The sequence below is a fragment of the Equus quagga genome, chromosome 4 (genome assembly GCF_021613505.1).
Source record: "Equus quagga isolate Etosha38 chromosome 4, UCLA_HA_Equagga_1.0, whole genome shotgun sequence".
NCBI lineage: Eukaryota > Metazoa > Chordata > Mammalia > Perissodactyla > Equidae > Equus > Equus quagga.
Genome location: NC_060270.1, coordinates 23,299,614 through 23,317,949, shown reverse-complemented (window position 1 = coordinate 23,317,949; position 18,336 = coordinate 23,299,614). Strand labels below are relative to the sequence as shown.

At 41.7% G+C, this 18,336-nt stretch overlaps 1 protein-coding gene across 2 annotated transcripts in view; it reads left to right on the top strand.

The window, feature by feature from the left end:
• Positions 1-18,336, top strand: part of HSPBAP1 (HSPB1 associated protein 1) — a 51,089-nt gene that overhangs the window by 26,236 nt on the left and 6,517 nt on the right. For both annotated transcript variants that reach the window (XM_046657967.1, XM_046657968.1), the window contains exons 4-6: positions 11,397-11,533; positions 14,566-14,737; positions 15,917-16,000. In XM_046657967.1, the coding sequence (XP_046513923.1) occupies positions 11,397-11,533; positions 14,566-14,737; positions 15,917-16,000 (393 nt within the window). The remainder of the gene's footprint in view (positions 1-11,396; positions 11,534-14,565; positions 14,738-15,916; positions 16,001-18,336) is intronic.

Here is an 18,336-nt window from a genome sequence, read left to right as displayed (position 1 = left end):
CAAATTGTATACTTTAAATATATGTTGTTCATTGTACGTCATTTATGCCTCAATAAAGTTTTTTTTTTTAAAAAAAGAATACGGTGCTACCAATACACTTTGATTCCACTGTCTTGACACCAGCAGTTTGATTCATCATTGTTTTGTGCCATCAATGCAAATGTCAACACAGTGAAATAGGCAAATAACATCTTAATGGTATTATAGAAATAATTTCAACCTCACAGATCCCCTGAAAGTGTGTCAGGGACCCGCAAGAAATTATTCGTTTAAATAGCGATGAAATTAAATTTTTTTTGGCAACTAGCAGAATATTTTAATGCACGTTAGAAAGTTAATATTCAAGAAACCTGATTATGATCTCCTTTGCAAAGCATGAAATCCTTTCAAGAGGGGATGTAGATCTAATGTATGTCAATCAGTTAGGTCAATGCTTGACACATAGCAGATGCTCAGTAAAAGAAAGAACCCTGGTCTACAATATCACTTCTGAAATTACTCTTTATTCCTCCAGTTCTGACTCTTCTAATTGATTCTAAAACTGTTTCTTATGAAACCACATTTCAAGTCATGCTCCAGATTAGATATTGAAATATGTTAATGATGTTCACAAACATTTCATGATTTAAAATTGTATCGGGATAGCATTTAAGACTCTCTCCGGTATGACTGACATGACCTGTTTCTTGTGATAAGTCCCTGACTAGTCTCTTCGCCAAGTGCTGGACCGCCATGTTCTCTCTCATCTTCTGTCCTTTGCCCATGTTCTCAATTTCTGCCTATTAAAATTCTGCTTCTTAGGGCCTGGCTCAGATTCAGCCTTGGCTGTCACTCCGTCTCAACCACTTGTACCCACATCCATCCATCCCTTGCCTTCATTCCTTTATGTTTTATTTGCATTGTTATTTAAATGATCGATGACACAGAGTGCTTTCGTCTTGTTCCTCTAACAATATTGTAAGCTCTTTGGGCACAGGGACTGTGTTTTATAATTTTTTATTCCCCAAAACTGCTAACGTAGCGCTTGAATACATAATAGGTATTTGAATGATTACGTAAATGTGTTTTTTTCCTGGTCTTACATTTCTTGTTTTGATATTTCTTTGGTCTTCAGGGCCTTTCAGAGAATGTTTTAACTTAAACCCCCAGCTTTACTCTTGTCACATTTTCTGTGGCTTCTAGTAATCAATTGTAGCATTTGTCAATCTTGATAAGAAATTCTTAGCTCTCTTCAGCCTTCTGTTAGTTTTATAAGGTTTTGCTTTTAGCCTCTACTTAAAGATTCCATCTATTAACCCTTTTCTTCCATAAAGTAAATTAATCTGCTGATAATTATGTAATATTTATATATACTGGTAAATATACTGATATGATTGGAAAAATATCCTGTGGCCTTAAAGGTGGCCAGAAGTTATTATTTTGATGCTTAACTGACTTTCATGTCTGGCAAGTGAAATCAGTCCCCTCAGTTTTTAGTTACACATCATATCATTGGCTAATCTAAGTAAAACATGTATTCGAAAGATTTTGTTCTCTACTTCCCAAGGAGAGTAGGGAATGGGTGACAGTCCCACATAAAATTCTTTATCTCTGACTCACTAGGTAAGAATGACAGGTGTTACCTTTTGTAATTATCAGTAAGTATCATCGACATTGAAGCTATTAAGAATCAACATATGGCAAAAGGAATTTCGCCCCAAGAATGTTTCCCGTGTAGATTCCATTTTATGTTGTGATTCACACTGGCTACTAAGAGTCAGGAGTCTTGTTAAGACACCAGGACACAGAATCTCAAAGTACAATATGTGGAAGATTAGTTCTAACCTGTCTTGGACTTTATAACATAGTTATAAGAGTGTGTTGAAATTGAACCTGGTGGTTTAGTAATGATTAAAGGAGTTTGATGGCTAGTGGTGATGATGGGGCAAATTGGAATGTAAGAATTTGGGTGTTTATCCAAGCCTGTCTGTGGGTAGAGTTAACTCCTTCTCCTCTGGTTATGTTACCTAAGGTAATTTCCCTAGGGAAAAAAGAGCCTTAAGTACTTGCTAATTTATAATGTCCATCTAAGGAGCTGTTTGAAATTTAAATTGAAGTGTTTATCCTTTATACGTTTTAAATCGTCATTATAGTTTATATTGTTTTAAAGTTCCATTTTTGTTGGTTTTGACCAGTATTGGTTTTTTTCTTTTTTTTCAGGTGTAAGATCGTTATGGAGTTATGTGTAATCAGTTTTCTGTATTTATGACCTAAGCCTGGAGAATAAATAGAATGAGACACATTTTTTTCCTTAAAGATTGGCCGTGAGCTAGCATCTGTTGCCAATCTTTTTTTTTCCTTCTCCCCAAAGCCCCCCAGTACATAGTTGTATATTCTAGTTGTAGGTCTTTCTAGTTCTGCTGTGTGGGACACCGCCTAAGCATGGCTTGATGAGAGGTGCTAGGTCTGCACCCAGGATCCTAACCAGCAAAACCCTGGGCCACTGGAGCAGAGTGTGTCAGCTTAACCGCTCGGCCACGGGCTGGCCCCAGAATGAGGCAACTTTTAATATCATTGACAGACTCACATCAACCATGATTACAAGTTGCCCAAACAGCATGGTATAGGTAAAAGAACAAATAGTTTTGAGTTGGAGCCTTCTCAGAGCCTAGAGCTTAGACTAGCTCATGTCAAATCTAGGCTCTGAGAATGCCCCAACTCAAAATATACCATCTTTTAGAAGTAAACAACTTAAGAATGAATTATTTTTTGGTGATTGGTTTACATGGTAGGCTAAAAAAAGTGATCCTTCAATATTATAAGCATCTTACCAGTTTTTCTTCAGTTCTTTGGTTAAAACTAAAAATTATGGAAGATTTGGTGACTTGTACAGCATTTTTTAAATGGTGTTTGGTTCTCTAACAGTTATTTAACTTGTTAATTGAAACAGGTTTAGGAGCTACTCAAGATAAAAATAGACTAGTTACGTAGATCAGTAACTCAGCAGTGTGTCGGCGTTTGTTGTGCTCGCTGTTAGTACTGGAGATGCCAACCTGAATGAAGCTGGGACTCCCTTGGGACTTGAAAGTCAAATGCGGAAACCAAATCTTAATATAGAAGAGTATTAAAATGTGCTGTTAGAGTTCAGTCCTGTTTTTGACGTTATTTCATCACTTAATTGGTTGTAATAGTTTTGGAATATTGTGCATAATCAAGAACACTGAAGCATATACATTTTCTTAAACTTTTTTGTTACAATCAGATTTTTAGAGTCTCTCATTTTGTTTAAAGTGTTGGGAACATTTTTAGTTAAGCAGTTTTCAAAACTGATCCTCATTGCTGTTATGTGTACCTAAAGGAATCCAGTTTCAAAATATTCTTATAACAGAAAGTAGATCAGTGGTTGCTAGGGGCTGAGGATGGAGACAGGCAGACTGATTGCATGGTAAGAGGGAACTTTTTGGGGGTAATGGAAGTATTCTGTCTTGGTGGTGGTTACACTGGTGTATACATTTGTCAGAACTTGTTGAACTGTACTCTAAAATGAGTGCATTTTATTGTATGTAAATTTTACCTCAAGAAAATTGATTTAAAAAGAAAACTAGGCAGTGGAAAAAATAGTTTCTAAATATTCCGTTATGTTGGTATTTGAGCACTATCTCCCCAACTAACTCTTATCTTCCACAAATGGCACAAAAATCTCTTGTCACCCTGTGTGTCCTGGTTTTTTTATTTGGGAAATATGATTACTCTATGTACACATCAAATAAAACCATCTTTCTTTATAAATTGTATATTATGTTCAGAACATCATGACAAGGCAGAGCAGTCCAAAAGAAAGAGGAGAGTTAAGTACCTGCCCTACTTTTGTGTTATAAGCAAAGTTCATTTTCATTGGCCAGCCAGTTTTCAGCTATGAGTGAAGGATGAATTTTGGTCATATTGCTCATTCTGTACAGAACTGTGCTACATTTGGCCTTATCCTGAAACACTCTAATGTGTTATTTCCATCCCATTTCCCTCAGGGGTCTTTAAACTGCAGATGAACTTCCCAGATAGATTCTTGGGGGAGACTAGGACTCAGGGCTGATAGGAAACCGTTGGGGTAGAGATGAGGGAGGGCGAAGAAGAGAACTGAATTCCTCGCTAACTCCTTTAAGTGCTGGGGTAAGATATGATGTTATTTCCATCTAGAACTTCCCCTAGCCACTGGAGTATCTAAAGGACTACTGAGTCACTGCAGCCCTGTGTTAGTAGTTCCGTAATAGCTAGAGTCTTACTCTCTAATTAAAGAGTTGGTTATCCAGACCTTTATGGCTCTGTTTCTCTTTTGCTGTCTTTTAAGTAATTTTCGTTGCTTATTATCTACACTTTCTATTTGTATATGTGTTGTTTGGACTCAGAACGTTTTTTTTTCCCCCTGGAGAAACAGTGATGATGTTGGCGGTAGGTTCTCCAGGCCAGCCTGGGGAAGCCTACTAAATTTATGGTGTACTCGAAGAACAGTACCGTAGAACTCTCCCTATTCCCACCCCAAAGCATCTCCAGGAATATTTCTTCAGGGGTAGATTTCTCAGGATATATATGTATGGGGTTTAGGACTAGACTAGCTGCAAACCTGGGATAAAGGCTCTGACAAAATGGGATGATTAGGGAAACACAGGGTTCTGTGGGTTAACCTGAATCAGTGTGAGTTGGGCTTGGTTGCTTATAATGGAAAACCCAGAGCTAGCCTAACTAAACACACAAGGGTGATGTTTTTTCCTCATGTAAGGAGAGTTTGGAGGTGCTCTGGCCAAGGCTGGAATGGAGGCTTCGTCATGCCAAAGAACCCAAGTTCTTCCTGCCTTTCTGCTCTGTCCTTAGGGTATGGCTTCCATCTTCAAGGCCGTCTCATGTGCCAAGTTAGCCATTACAACTGTATTCCGGAAAGGAGGAAGGAAGAACAAAAGTATACTCCTGGCTCTCTGTCTCTCTTTTAAGGAACTTTCTCAGAAGTCCCACCCAACAACTTCTGCTTAATGGTTAGAATTTAGTCTCATGGCCCCGCTTAACTGCAAGGGAGGCTGGAAAACGCGTGTGTCTTAAGCTGGGCACATTATTTCCTTGAATAAAATTGGGGATGAGATATTAAGAAAGATAGGCAGTTTCTGCCACACCTGGTCATGGAAAGTCATGAAAAGTTGAAGGAAGATGTACATCTTAAAAGGAAAGTAGAAGGGCTGGTCCTGTAGCATTAGTGGTTAAGTTTGTGCACTCTGCTTTGGTGGTCCAGGGTTCGCAGGTTTGGATCCTGGGTGCGGACCTAGCACCGCTCATCAAGCCACACTGGCAGCACGTCACATAAAGTAGAGGAAGATTGGCATAGATGTTAGCTTTGCAACAATCTTCCTCAAACAAAGAGGAGGATTGACAACAGATGTTAGCTCAGGGCCAGTCTTCCTCACAAAAAAAATTTTTTTAAAGTAATAAATAAAAGGAAAGTAGAGTTATTCTACGGTCTCTGCATGCAGCAAGAATAGGGCCTGGAAGAATTGCGGCATTTAAGGGGGGGTTCCAAGTCGTGCCCTCTGCACCGTCATCCTTAGCGCACAGCTGAGAACATCCTTGCCAGCAGCGGAGGGAGCCTTTTGAAGTCAGCGGGAAGAGCAGTTCTCAGGCAGTAGATCTGGCAGTTTCAGGGGGAGGCCCTATGGCCAGATGCCTGGGGCAAGATGATTGACCGTCATTTTATTTAGTGGTTAAGTGGATAAGTTGGCATCTGCTATACTTCTCCCTGAAGCAGAGAGAGGGAAAGGAACACAGTTCAGATCTCTGCGTTAAGTACTAATGCATTGGTTCCTTGTTGAGGGATCAAGACAGATTGGCAAAAAACAAATTTCCACCATTCTTGACCTCTTTATTGTACAGTTGTGTGACAGTGGTAGAAACTGCCTTCTGGCATTATTTTGATAATTTATTTGTTTATGTTGTTATTTCAGGTTGGTGTCTCCAGCTAGATTGTAAATTTCTTGATAATGGAGATGTTTATGTCTTACACTTTTTTGAGTCTCCGTCCTTGATTATTAGCGTCTCACGTTACCAGTCAGTATTTGTTGATCTGAGTAGATGTGTTAGAGCAGTGATTCTCGACTCTCTTGGATCTTGCATTCCTTTTATGATTCTGAAATACAATTTGTAGATGATATAATTACTTACACATGTACTTTTTTAAAATTGTTAAAATGCCTTACCTGTAATATAAAGGAGAATTTTAAAGGAAGTAATGTATAATAAAACAACATATATTTTCTTGTGTAAATGCTCAGTGACTGTACTAGAAGATGTAATGAAGTAGTCAGATCCAGGTGCATGATTAAGTCAACCTCCAAAACCAGTGTATCATCCTCCTGAAGAAATGCCACATTCCATATAGTCCAGAAACCAGGCCGAGCTCCGGCGCACACTCTGCTCTGGGATGCTCCGCTTCCGACGCTGCAGACCCTGAGGGAGCTTGCTGGGTTCCATGTGAGGCTCTCCCAGAGGCTGTTTTCGGTCGCTGTGTGTTAGGAGAGTTGTTTAGACTTGGGCATTGGCCTAGGATGACCAAGGAACCCCAAACCATACCCACCAGACCTATATTTGCCCAAGAAAAAAATTCCAGAAGCAAAACAGTAATAAGAGTTCCAGCCAGTAAAAAACATGAAGTGCCAATGCTGAGGCTAGATAAATGCAGAAACTGGATTTGAGCTCTGCTGCTGCTGTATGCTGTGGCGTCTGCCAGTTGCTGGAGTAACTGAGGCAAGTAAGTGTTTGAAAGACAGAAAACAATTGTAAAATGTGAGCGGTTACGTATTCCTTCCACAAACACCTGTTTTTCGGGCGCTGTGCTCAGCCTAGAGAGTCACAGACAGCCCTGGTCCCCTTTCCTCGGGGAGCTCATATTCTAGTGAAGAAGACAGACAAGTGAGTTTAACAAGTAATGGCCAAACTGTTGTTAAGTGTTATGAAGTAAACAAAAATGGGCCGAACAGCAGGGTAGCTGCAGAGGGACTGACTCTAGATAGGGTAAGTTGGGAAGCCTTCTCTGAGGAGATGATATTTAAGCTGATACCTAAAATATGAGAAAGGAGGGTCAAGAGCTTTCTAAGCAGAGTGAATAGCATGTGAAAAGGCCTTGAAGAAGGGAAGTGTTTGCCTTTTTTGAAAAAAAGAAGGCTGGTTTGACTGAAGCCTCGCCAATGAGACAGAGAGGGTTAGAGGTGTCAGAGAGATGAGAGGGGTCACACAGGCCTATGATAGAGGACATTTGGGTCTAATTCTACGTGTAAAGCAAGGGAGTGACAGGACCTAACCTTTTAAGGTCACTTTTGCTGCTGTGAGGTCAGAGGCAAAGAATGAACGTTCTTTGGAATAGAATGACCAAGTTGCACAAGGGGGAGTGGAAGGGTTCAAGGAAGTGACATTTACATTGGGTCTTGGAAGAGAAATGTGAATTGCGGTGTGGGAAGGGATGGGGAGACCAGCCAGGCAGAGGGAACAGCAGGAGCAAAGGCGGGGAGGTCTGTGGTCCGTACTGGGGGAGCTGTAGAGATGGTACAGCAGTGGTTCTCATATCAGAGCCTGCATCCCCTTCCTGCACCAACCTACAAGGAAAAGGCCCAATTTAAAATAATAAAGATAAAATTCTTAGAATATTTCCAACATTTTGTATTTAACACTTGGAAATGAGGCTAAATAAGTATATTCATCTATATGCATGTAAAAATCCTTTGATGGTATGTGGAATAGAGTAAGAGTTCTAGTCTCAGGTCATTAAGGTCAGATTTTTCAGCATTATTAAAATTGTACAAGATACAGGACCTTTCTTTGTTGTGTTAAGCTGCATCTGTGGCCCCTGTCCATCAAATAACCCGTAGCACCCCCTCCTGTTCATCATGACAACCAAAAATGTCACCATGTCTTTTTATAGGACTGTCAGAAGGATAATACTGTCCCTTAGTTTCCACATATGTAAAATGGGCATGACTACCTTTAATCTCATAAGGATTAAGTGAGATGGTACATATAAAATGTTAGAGTCAGGGCCTGGCTCACTGTAAGGATTCAGTAAGCAGGTAGAAATAACTTGTTAGCAACTGAAAATACGGGGTTAGTCATGGACAGGAGAAAAAGACTGGAGATGAAGTTTGGGAGTAGTGTACAGAGGTTGATGTAAACATTGCAAAGCATCAGGCAGAAACTAACAAGATTCAGTTTAAGAGGGATAAAGGGAGGGTCCCATGGCTATTTCCTAAAATCTGTTAATGAGTGAAGGCTGAAGAGATAATGGCTGGGCAATAGTTCATAAGAAAAAGGCAGGCAAGCCCAAGATTAGCCGTGGTATAATTCAGTTACTTAAAAACAAAACCACACAGCACTGGCAGTGCATTAATGTGTAACGTCCAGGTCATGGAATGTTGCCATCGCATATACAAGGTACCACGCAGGCTGTGCCTGGGGTTCAGTTTGGGAGCCAGGCTTTAAGAGGGCTGTTGACGAACTAAAGGCAGTGGGAGGAGAGCAGCTGAAAGGAAAAATGCTACTGAGTCTAGGTATAAAAAAAAGTTACAGGAGAAGGCCTGACAGTTTTTCAGATAATTTAAAGACAGCAACTTTTGGCCAAAGAGAAGTTAAATTTGTTGTCTCTAGAAAGCAAATCTAGGACTTTCTTCTGGAAGTTGCAAGAAAGCAGATACGGATTTTGTAGTAAGCCGTCAGCCAGACACTTGATTGCTCTTTTCAGGGGTGATGTAGAATAGAATTTTCTGGATATAGATGATTTCTGAAGACTTTTCCAACTCCTGAAGTGGATAATAGAATAGACCCCAGGATGGATCACCCCACTGGTCACCTGTGTTGGTGCCACTGATATACAGCGGCCTAACAGGTCACTTGTTTCTAGCAAGACTCAAGGCAGAGTCTCCTGGGCCCGTGTTGATTTCAGACAGTTGACTACCTGCAAGTAGCTGAACTCAATTGGCCAGAAAGTCCCAACTCAAGACCTGAGGAAAAGAAACACGAAGTAGGTACACTAAATGCTCTCTTTTTTCTGACAAATTTACTTTGACTCACTCCCTCTCTCTGCCCCTACCCAGCAAACCCTTCACCCTTTGGCTGTCCCAGCCAGTTTGCAACTGAATTTTAGGTAGTTCAGGTCACCCTGATCTAATTATTCCAAAGTAATTTCCCTTTTCACATCGTTGCTGTGTTAGATTAAGAGGTCAGGGAAACCTCTCGTCGGTTTCTCATAGTCACCCCCACCCGGCAGAAAATTCTTCATTCTGACTCTTCCTTAAGCTGTGCTCTAGAACAGGGTTCTTCCCTGGGGTCAGCCCATCAACTCCCTCAACGTATCTATGAAATTGTATGTGTGTGTGCATTCTCCTCAGGAGAGGGGTGTTGGGATTCATTAGATTTGCAGAGGGGTGTGTCTATAAAAAGATTAAGAACCGTTTAACCCAGCCTCTTCTTAGCTAAGGCAGAACCCCGTTTTTTGTTTTTATGCTGCAGGTCTTTCAGCTGCCTTTAGTTAACTTCCAGACTGAGGTGTTGTGACTCGTTCCCAGGACCGGGTTAGTTGGAAGCCTCTCCTAAGCTCCTGCTTGGGCCCGGAGCCCTTCTTCTGTGATCTTAGAGCTCCCTCTGCTCACTTCTGTCAGAGCACTTGCCATACTGTATTGAAAAGGTCCATTTATGGGACTATTTCCCACGTTAGATTTGAACAGGGGCGGGGGGGGGGGGGGCCTATGTTGCATTAACATTTGTATTCCAAACACCCAGCGTCATACCAGGTGTGTGGTAGATGCTCAAAAATGTTCTTGACCTGAGCCATTTGTCCATAATAAGCCAACAGATTCTTCTTTCTGTCCCAAGCAGCCAATGTCATCAGCACTCCCCCTGCGCCAGGCATTAGGTTAGACATTGGCAATACAGAGCTCCCTGCCTGGAGCTTATGGGCTATATCCAAAGGGGATGTGATTTTTGCCACCCCGGAGCTGCTGCGTGTGAGCCATATGCATTTACAGTAGTGCTGACCTTGCAAGAACTCCCCTTCCATAACAGACATTAGTTACATGCACATATTCCGCTATTTTCATCACTCAAAACAAAAATGAAAATGCCTTTTTCTAGGCTTCCTCAAAACCATCCATTAAATATCTCTCCAAAATCTTTCTCTTTGAATACAGCTTTTAATGGTTTGCCTCTAAAAATAGAAAATATAGATTGAAGATACTGATAAAAGAGGTGTCAACATTTAGGACCATGTTCTGCACATAGAAGTCTTTCTTGTTTTATTTTTCAGAACTCAGTAGGAAAAATTGATGAGTAAAAAAATGAATAAAACAAAATCTTTATGTCTGGTTCACTAGTATGTTCTTTTCTAGCTTATACATATTTTTAATTCCATGGATTTCGGTTTATGTCAAACTATGTTTGTAGTTTTCCAATTTTTATTTAAAAGCAGGAACAACCCTTTCTTCAAACCTGAATAAAGTAGAGCAGAGCCATTGGTAGCAGGGCAGCATCCCTGAGGGGATGCAAGGAAGCCTGGTTTAAGAACTACTGGATCAGATGGTAGTTATGGGTCAGTAGTTGACTTGGGCACGCTCTGTCCGCAGAACCACGTGTAAGGAGAGCCAAGCCAAGAGCGCTGTGTTGTCTCTATTTAAAAGTTCATTACTTACTACACTTAGGAGTGCATGACTTTTGCTGGTACAGCAGAAGTCTTCAATAGATGTGTTTTTCAGAAGGTGTGCTCTGCTGCCCCCACGTGGAGACTGATTTAGCAGGTATGAACTAAAGCTCTGGCATCTATAGTTTTAAATAACTCCGCTAACCTAGGAGAAGGCTTCTTTTATGTGATCATTGAAGGGCAAAAAGTTAATGTAGTACTTGTGTCCAGAAATATCTGCACTGCTTACAGGAAATACGACCTTCTGGCTTCCTGAGTTGAGCTTCAGAGATATTTGAAATATTTCTACTTCCACTGCAGTCACTGTTCCTGCTGCCTGAAACACTGTTCCCCTAGAAATCTGCATAATTATGTCTGTAATTTACTGTCTATCTCCAGCCTCTAAAACATGAGCTTCATCTGGGTGGGCATTTTATGTGTTTTGTTCATCGATTCATTACAGGCTTCTAGAACATTGCCTGGCATGTTGTAGGCAGTCAGTAAATATTGGTTGGATAACTACTATTAGTGAAGTAATTCAGATATGTTATTGGTTTAAAAGATCTCTTGGACTTCTCTGGAAACCTAACCTCCTCCATCGATAGCTTTTTCTATAAGAGTATTCCAAGGGCCAAAAACCAGACGCTTAAGTGACAGTGTGCAACACTGCCATACAGTGGAGTTGGTTGGTTCTTGATGGACTGTACCTTTATTTTCAAAACAGGATGTGATTTGGTCTGACTTCGGATTTCCTGGAAGAAATGGACGGGAAAGTACATTGTGGATCGGCTCCCTGGGGGCCCATACACCCTGTCATCTGGACTCCTACGGTTGCAACTTAGTATTCCAGGTCCAAGGAAGGTAATGCACAGGCGCATGCATGAGTGTGTGTGTGTTGCACAGGAAGAGGAATGAGTATCAGGTAGGTGGCAGGACCCCAAGGTTTAGTCCCAGCTCCATCCTGTCAGCCTGCCTCATGACCAGGGCAGATCTCTTAACATCTCGTTCACTTTCCTCCTTTGTGAAGTGAGGGGAACAGTTTACTGGTGGTTTCCACGTGTGTCTCTCAGCTGTGATGAGGATCGTCTTCAGAAAGCTGATCCTGAAACTCCAGGCTTCCACTCCCAGTTCAGCCAGACAGTTGTCTGCTTCGCTCTTTTACATAAGAGTCTGCATTTGTAGCTTTCAAACTTTTATTTAAAAGGAGGGACACCCTTTCTTCAAACCTAAATAAATAAGAATAGAGCAGTTTGTTGAAAGGAAGAGGCTTTGCTGCTACCTGCCAGTGCTGAGGGGATGCCTGGGAGCCTGGTTTGAGAACTACTGGACCAGATATTTATGGCCCCTTTCAACTCTAAATTGTAGTTTGTGCCTCCATGTAGACACCATGCAGTATCTTACTACCTTAAGTCGGTTTTTATCTCCAACTGTCTGTGGCCCCTAAGAGATGCCAGGGCTGAGTCAGGCAGTACTCTGGTAGTCCCTGGTTCTGGGAGTCCAGTGAGAGTTAGTGTTTCTGCCACTTGGAGGATGTACTCAGAATGCTGTATGTGCAGCCTTATTTCCCCCCAATTAGTGATGCCCCAGTCTCCTCTCTTGGCCTCTCGGGACATTTACAGGGAGCCCAGAGGGAAAAGCAGCAAGGGCCACATGCAAGTTCTCAGACCCTTTGGACGTGAAAAGGATTATGAGGATTATGAGATCTAAGAGAAACAGTGAGTGTGTTTGTGAGTAGATTTCACATGCGAAGTACTTTGAAGACTATAAAATGGTGTAAGGTAGTCCACTCCTTGATTCATCAGGTCTTTTTTAAAGGTCCTTGAACTTCTCAGGTGCATTATTATGCACCCTGGATGCAACAGTGAATCAAGTATGCATGGTCCCTGCCCTTGTGGAGTTAATAGTCTGAACTTAAACTCAGTAAGGGAGGGCATCATTTTAGGTAGCTGCTTTCCATGTGTTCTGAATTGAGAAATAAGCCAAAGAAATTCAAGTTGGAAAAACATTAGCAAAAATACCTGGGTTCTTTCTATGGTATAAAATTAACATAGTTTTATGTGAACTTTGTAGTAGAGTGTATTTTATGGCCTCATATAGCTCTGCAGTAGTAAAATAACTATTCCGTAAGTGGTCGTTGAATATCCTGCTGTGCAGGTACCACATGTTACAGTAGGAATCTGGAAGTGAATGAGGTGAGTGAACAAGACACCTCTGCTCTAAGAGAGTTTACAGCCAGCATGCAGGCAAGCCCACTGCTAGCTGTGATATAAGGCAGGACGTGCATGCTCTTGAGGAAGGTTTTATAGAGCTGGAGAACTCAAAAGTGAAGAGAGAACGTTCCTGTTGGAAAGAGCAGGGAAAGATAGAGAGGAGCTGCCATTTGTGATGGACTTTGAAGGATGGGTAAGCGTTCAAAAGACAGATGGGAGGGGCCGAGGGACCAGCACAAGCAAGACCCCGGGAAGGCATGGGATGTAGAGGAGCCTGTGAGTGGTCCCGTGTAAGTTGCGCATTAGAGACAGAGGGATTAGGCCGGAAAGGCAGGTGGAGCCTGGGGGTCTTGCCTCCCAGGCAAATACTGCTTATTCCCTGTCCTCTCAGCATGCAGAACCAAGGATTCTTGAGCAGGGAGGACAGGATGACAGACTACCTTTTCCGATTAACAAGAGGAGGACGCATATATGTTACATTTTAAGCCAAGCAAAGCAAATTGTATGAGATGGTTATCATTATGGCTATTTCTTTGGGAAACACAGCTATGGTGCAGGAGAAGGACCTGGTACCTGGAGAGGTCAGGAGATCTGTGACCTAGTTCTGGGTCCACCACCAACCATTAGCCCAGTGAATGGCACTGAGCAAGCACTGGTCCCTCTTCCACTACTTTGAAAGTGAGATTAGTCTGATGATCGCTTAAGAGCTCTTCCAGCTCTAACATTCTAAACATACTGAAGGCCAAAAACCGCTCCCGAACTCGTCACAGGTACAGTGGAATGGAGCAGCTTTGTCATTTCTAAGGCAACTAAGACTTTAGTGTATACTTTTTAGTTTGAAAATAGCAGCCAACTGCATCCCAGTTCTAAAAGGACACACTTGCCCCACTGTAACTGCAACAGGTCACTGGAGGGCGTGAGGGCTTTTCCAGAACTGGGTGGTTTTTGTATCTTGCTTTCTCTTTGCTTCCCCATCTGTGTATTTCTGTCGCTGTCTTTTTCTTCCCTTTTCACAATTCTCCCTCCTTCTCCTCCCTCTATTGGCTCCGAAGTATGGGTGTGTCTGGCATGTTGTGAGTTAAGATTTATCACTTCTATTTTTCAAAAATATTTAAAGTGATGGAAACATTTTACAATTTTTTCTTTTTGAAAATTCCTATATTATGCAAGTTTCTAGCTATGTGGCATCATTTTTGCATTTCTCTTCCTTCGTGGATAAACTTAACAAATGTTTAACTTAAGGAATTTATAACCCAAACAGAGAAGTCTGGAAACTATTTTAGTTAGAGCTCTGGGTGGTTCCTCTGGCTAAGAATGCAGGTATTTGAGAGGGTGGAGCTTGTGCTGGGTAGCTCTAGAGTCAGGACAGAAATGGTTTATGAGGAGGCAGACTTTGATTAGAGATAGGAAGCAGTGATCTTACAAACTAGATCTGTCCCGGCAACAAAGGGGCTGCCTCAGGGAGTCATGAGCTGTCCACTGGTTGCTGTCCTCCCCCGCCAGGTGTCTGCAGAGGGGATGCCAGCCCTGAGTGAGGGATGGGCCAGGTGACCACTGAGATTGCTCCTGTATTTCTTTATGGATTGAATTAAAATGAGTAAAAATGAACACGTGGCTGCTGCCCTCCTACCTGTTTCGTCTCAAGTTCAGTGTACTAACTTGTATCTTGCTTTTTTTAATCAGGAAAAGATGGCATCTCTTTCCTCCTGAAGATACTCCTTTCCTTTATCCAACTAGAATCCCTTATGAAGAATCTAGCGTGTTCAGCAAAGTCAATGTTGTCAATCCTGATTTAAAACGTTTTCCTCAGTTCCGGAAAGCTCGAAGACATATGGTTGCGCTGAGCCCAGGACAGGTAATGTGGGCTTTAAACATCGATGACCTGTCAGTGGACCCACCAGCTGTAACTTCTCTCAAGTCCTCATGCCACGTGCCTCCCCACCAGTACAAATGATCATGGTTTTCCTCTCTGCTGCGCTGCTAGTGGGAGGCAGCTAGAGGCTTCACACACGGACTTCTCGGCTTCACAGGTCGTGGAAGGGAAATGGGAGGGGGGTACACAGCTCCCCCTACTGGTGAAGAGGAGAATGGACTGTGGAGGAAGACGAACTCACAGTCGTTTTTATTCAGGTTAAGAGAAGGTGTCAAGGCTTGGGTACTTGAGCACCCTGGAACATTTATTCACAATTAATGTCTGGTCAGCTGTGCTAGAACCCAAACACAGAAACGCAGGTTGGAATGCATCCAGGTGGTGGGCCAACAGAGCAGAATGAGCTGAGAATGATTTGCTTTTAACTGACTGCCTCTGAAACATTTCCAAAGGTATTGTACTTAGTGCTGCTACCCAGGGGGACAATCCCCTTTACAACTCCGGCAGCTGCTGTCTTCTATGTTATTAACAATTTGAAAGGTTTTCTTAGTCTCTAAGGAGACTTTATGTCCTCGACCATCCCTCTTCCCTGCCTGTTTTTCTTCCTCTACTCCCTGCCCACGGGCTCTTTTTCTGCTTCCTTCACACTCAAGTACTCCAACTCTAACAGTTTGACTTGACCAAGTTGCCTCATCCTGCGAGCAGTGGCTCCTCACTGACCCGTGCCCCCAGCCCCTGACACCCACTCTTCTCTTTTCTTTCTCTGTAGATTTGCCTCTTCTGGACATTTCCCATAAGTGCCGTCATACAATGTATGGCCCTTTGTGTCTGCTTCTCTCACACACCATGATGTTTGCAAGGTTCATCCATGCTATAGGATGTTACCAGTACTTCATTCCTTTCTGTGGCCGAATGTGTTCCATTGTGTGGATATACGTTTTGTTTCTCCGTTAATCAGTTGATGGACATTTGGGTTGTTTTGACTTTTTGGCTATTACGAGTAATGGCTGTGGGGTTTTTTTCTTGTTTCCCTTTCCTACAGCAATATTACTATAAATTCATTTGTATTCCTTTTTTTTTCTGGCAGCCTCAATTAGGGTGTGATTCTAAAATAACAATAAAACGTCCTGTTCTTGTGCTAACCATTTTTTGTTTGGTTTTCAGGTTCTCTTTGTTCCCAGACACTGGTGGCATTATGTAGAATCCATTGATCCTGTCACTGTCAGTGTAAACTCGTGGATTGAGCTGGTATGTTTTTCTTTTAAATAAATGTAATCTCTGCTTTTAAGATATACAAAATTTGTCTATAGAACTTGGTGATTAATTTTAACCAACACTCCAGTCTTACTTTGTCTTGCTATGCTATAATTTATGTATTCTATTTTCTGCTGATGGATGTTTAGGTTGGAAATAGGACTCTTAGTGACGCGCCATTCTCTTTCTCTGGAGGGTACACCATGGGCCCTGATGTCAGCATGCAGGGTCTTCTGCCTTGACCAGTGTTGTTAGGAGAATTGTGTTGGGCCTGGCTGGATCTGCCATTTGTGTCCCGTGTTGCCAGTCCCTTCCCACACCATCTGGGCTTCTTGGTTCAGGGTCCTCATTATGAATTTCAGAATTCTTAGTCCTGGCTTACCCATTTTCTCAAAGCAGAGTCTTTCAGAGCTAGGTTTTTATCACTTCATTTCTGCCAGAAGCCTCTTCCCTCCAGTGTGCTATGCTTAATCCTGGTTGTGTGCTCTACTTGACAATTAAAGTGGCTGCCATTACAGCTCACGTCTGTCTCTTTAACCTAAGGCTTTGATTGTGCCTATACCCTGTTTAACCTGAGGCTTTGATTGCATCTCTCTTCTCTCTCTGGCAGCTACATCCTCCCTTCAGTCAGGCTTTTCTTATCCTCTGGTAATGGAAATGCCTTTGGCATAGGTGGAGCATAAGGAAAACAGTCATGGGCCACATAACGAAGTTTTGGTCAACGGTGGACCACATTATACGCCAGTGGTCCCATAAAGCCTAGGTGTGTAGTAGGTTATACCATCTAGTTTTGGAAGTACACTCTATGATGTTCGCACAACCACAAAATCACCTAATGATGTGTTTCTCAGAACACATCACCACTGTTAGGCAACACTTGACTGTACTGTAACAGGAAACTGTTTTATGGGTCTTAGAGAAGAGTGATGGGTAGCCTTTGCGGATTAGGTGAGAGGTATGGCAGGAGAAATTCTGCTCGTAGCATGCTGAATTGGAGTTGGAGCAAACGTCAAGGTGTAGCGTGCATGGAGTCCACCTCTGCTCCCAGTGCCAAAGGCACATCTGCAGTAGTCCTGACGGATGCTTCGCCCCCTAAGGCGGCTCATCTGTTGTTAAGTACTCGAGCTGTCATTTGCCTGCTCGTGACCATATCCATTATTTCTGAGACTATATAGAATTTTTTTCTTTTTCAAATATTTGAAGATACCTGTCATGAGTCCTCTTAATCTTTTTCTTTTCCAAGCTCAAAACCTCTGGTTTCTTTCTTTCTTTTTTTTTAAACATTGGTACCTGAGCTAACATCTGTTGCCAGTCTTTTTTTTCTCTCTCTCTTCTTCTTCTCCTCCCCAAAGCCCCCCAGTATATAGTTGTATATTCTAGTTGTAGGTCCTTCTGGCAGAGATATGTAGGACGCCACCTCAGCATGGCTTGATGAGTGGTGCCGTGTCCGCGCCCAGGATCTGAGCTGGTGAAACCCTGGGCTGCTGAAGCAGAGCGTGTGAACTTAACCACTCAGCCATGGGGCCAGCCCATTTCTGTATTTTTATCTCTTCTCTTACACTGAAAATCTGGGTCCTTAATAACAGAAACATATTTACTTATTTGCTTTATCCAGCAATATATTTGTTAAGATGTAAAGTTTGCAGTTCCAGAATTCCAATACTAATATGACTAACCGTTAAACTTGCAAGTAAAATTTAAGATTTTTTCACAAGCTGTTTTATTATTTGACTGTATCCCACTAAGGGAGTACAAAGCCCTGTGTTCAGAAGTCATTAGGAAGGAATCCTTTTCATTTGTGGTTATGTTACTGATTTCAGTTAGGTTCATTTATTTCAGTTTGTTTTCAGTATTAGGATTTACTTTTTCCCCCATTTTGATCTAATTTAATATTTTGAATATGTAAAACATTTAACTTGTCAAAATCACATTAGAAGATATACTCAGAGAAGTCTCCCTTTCATCTCTGTCCCCTCTACTCCGTTCCCCCATCCCTATAAGGATCCACTTTTATTCGTTTTCATTTCATTATTCCAGTGTGTCTTCTTTGTAAACATATATATACAAATACGTAAATGAATAAATATACTTATGTATGACTACGTATATGTGAATAAATAAGAATTTACATATTTATGTATTTATGTGCTTGTTCATATTTGTTCATTCATATTTCCTCACTTTTCTTACACAAAAGGTAATAAACTATTTATAGTGTTCGGCACTTTACCTTTATCACATAACAATAATATCCTGAATTTAACTACATAGTGGTGCAGAGAAATGTTCTTTTCTTCTGTTATATATAACTTTTTTACAGTTATATATAC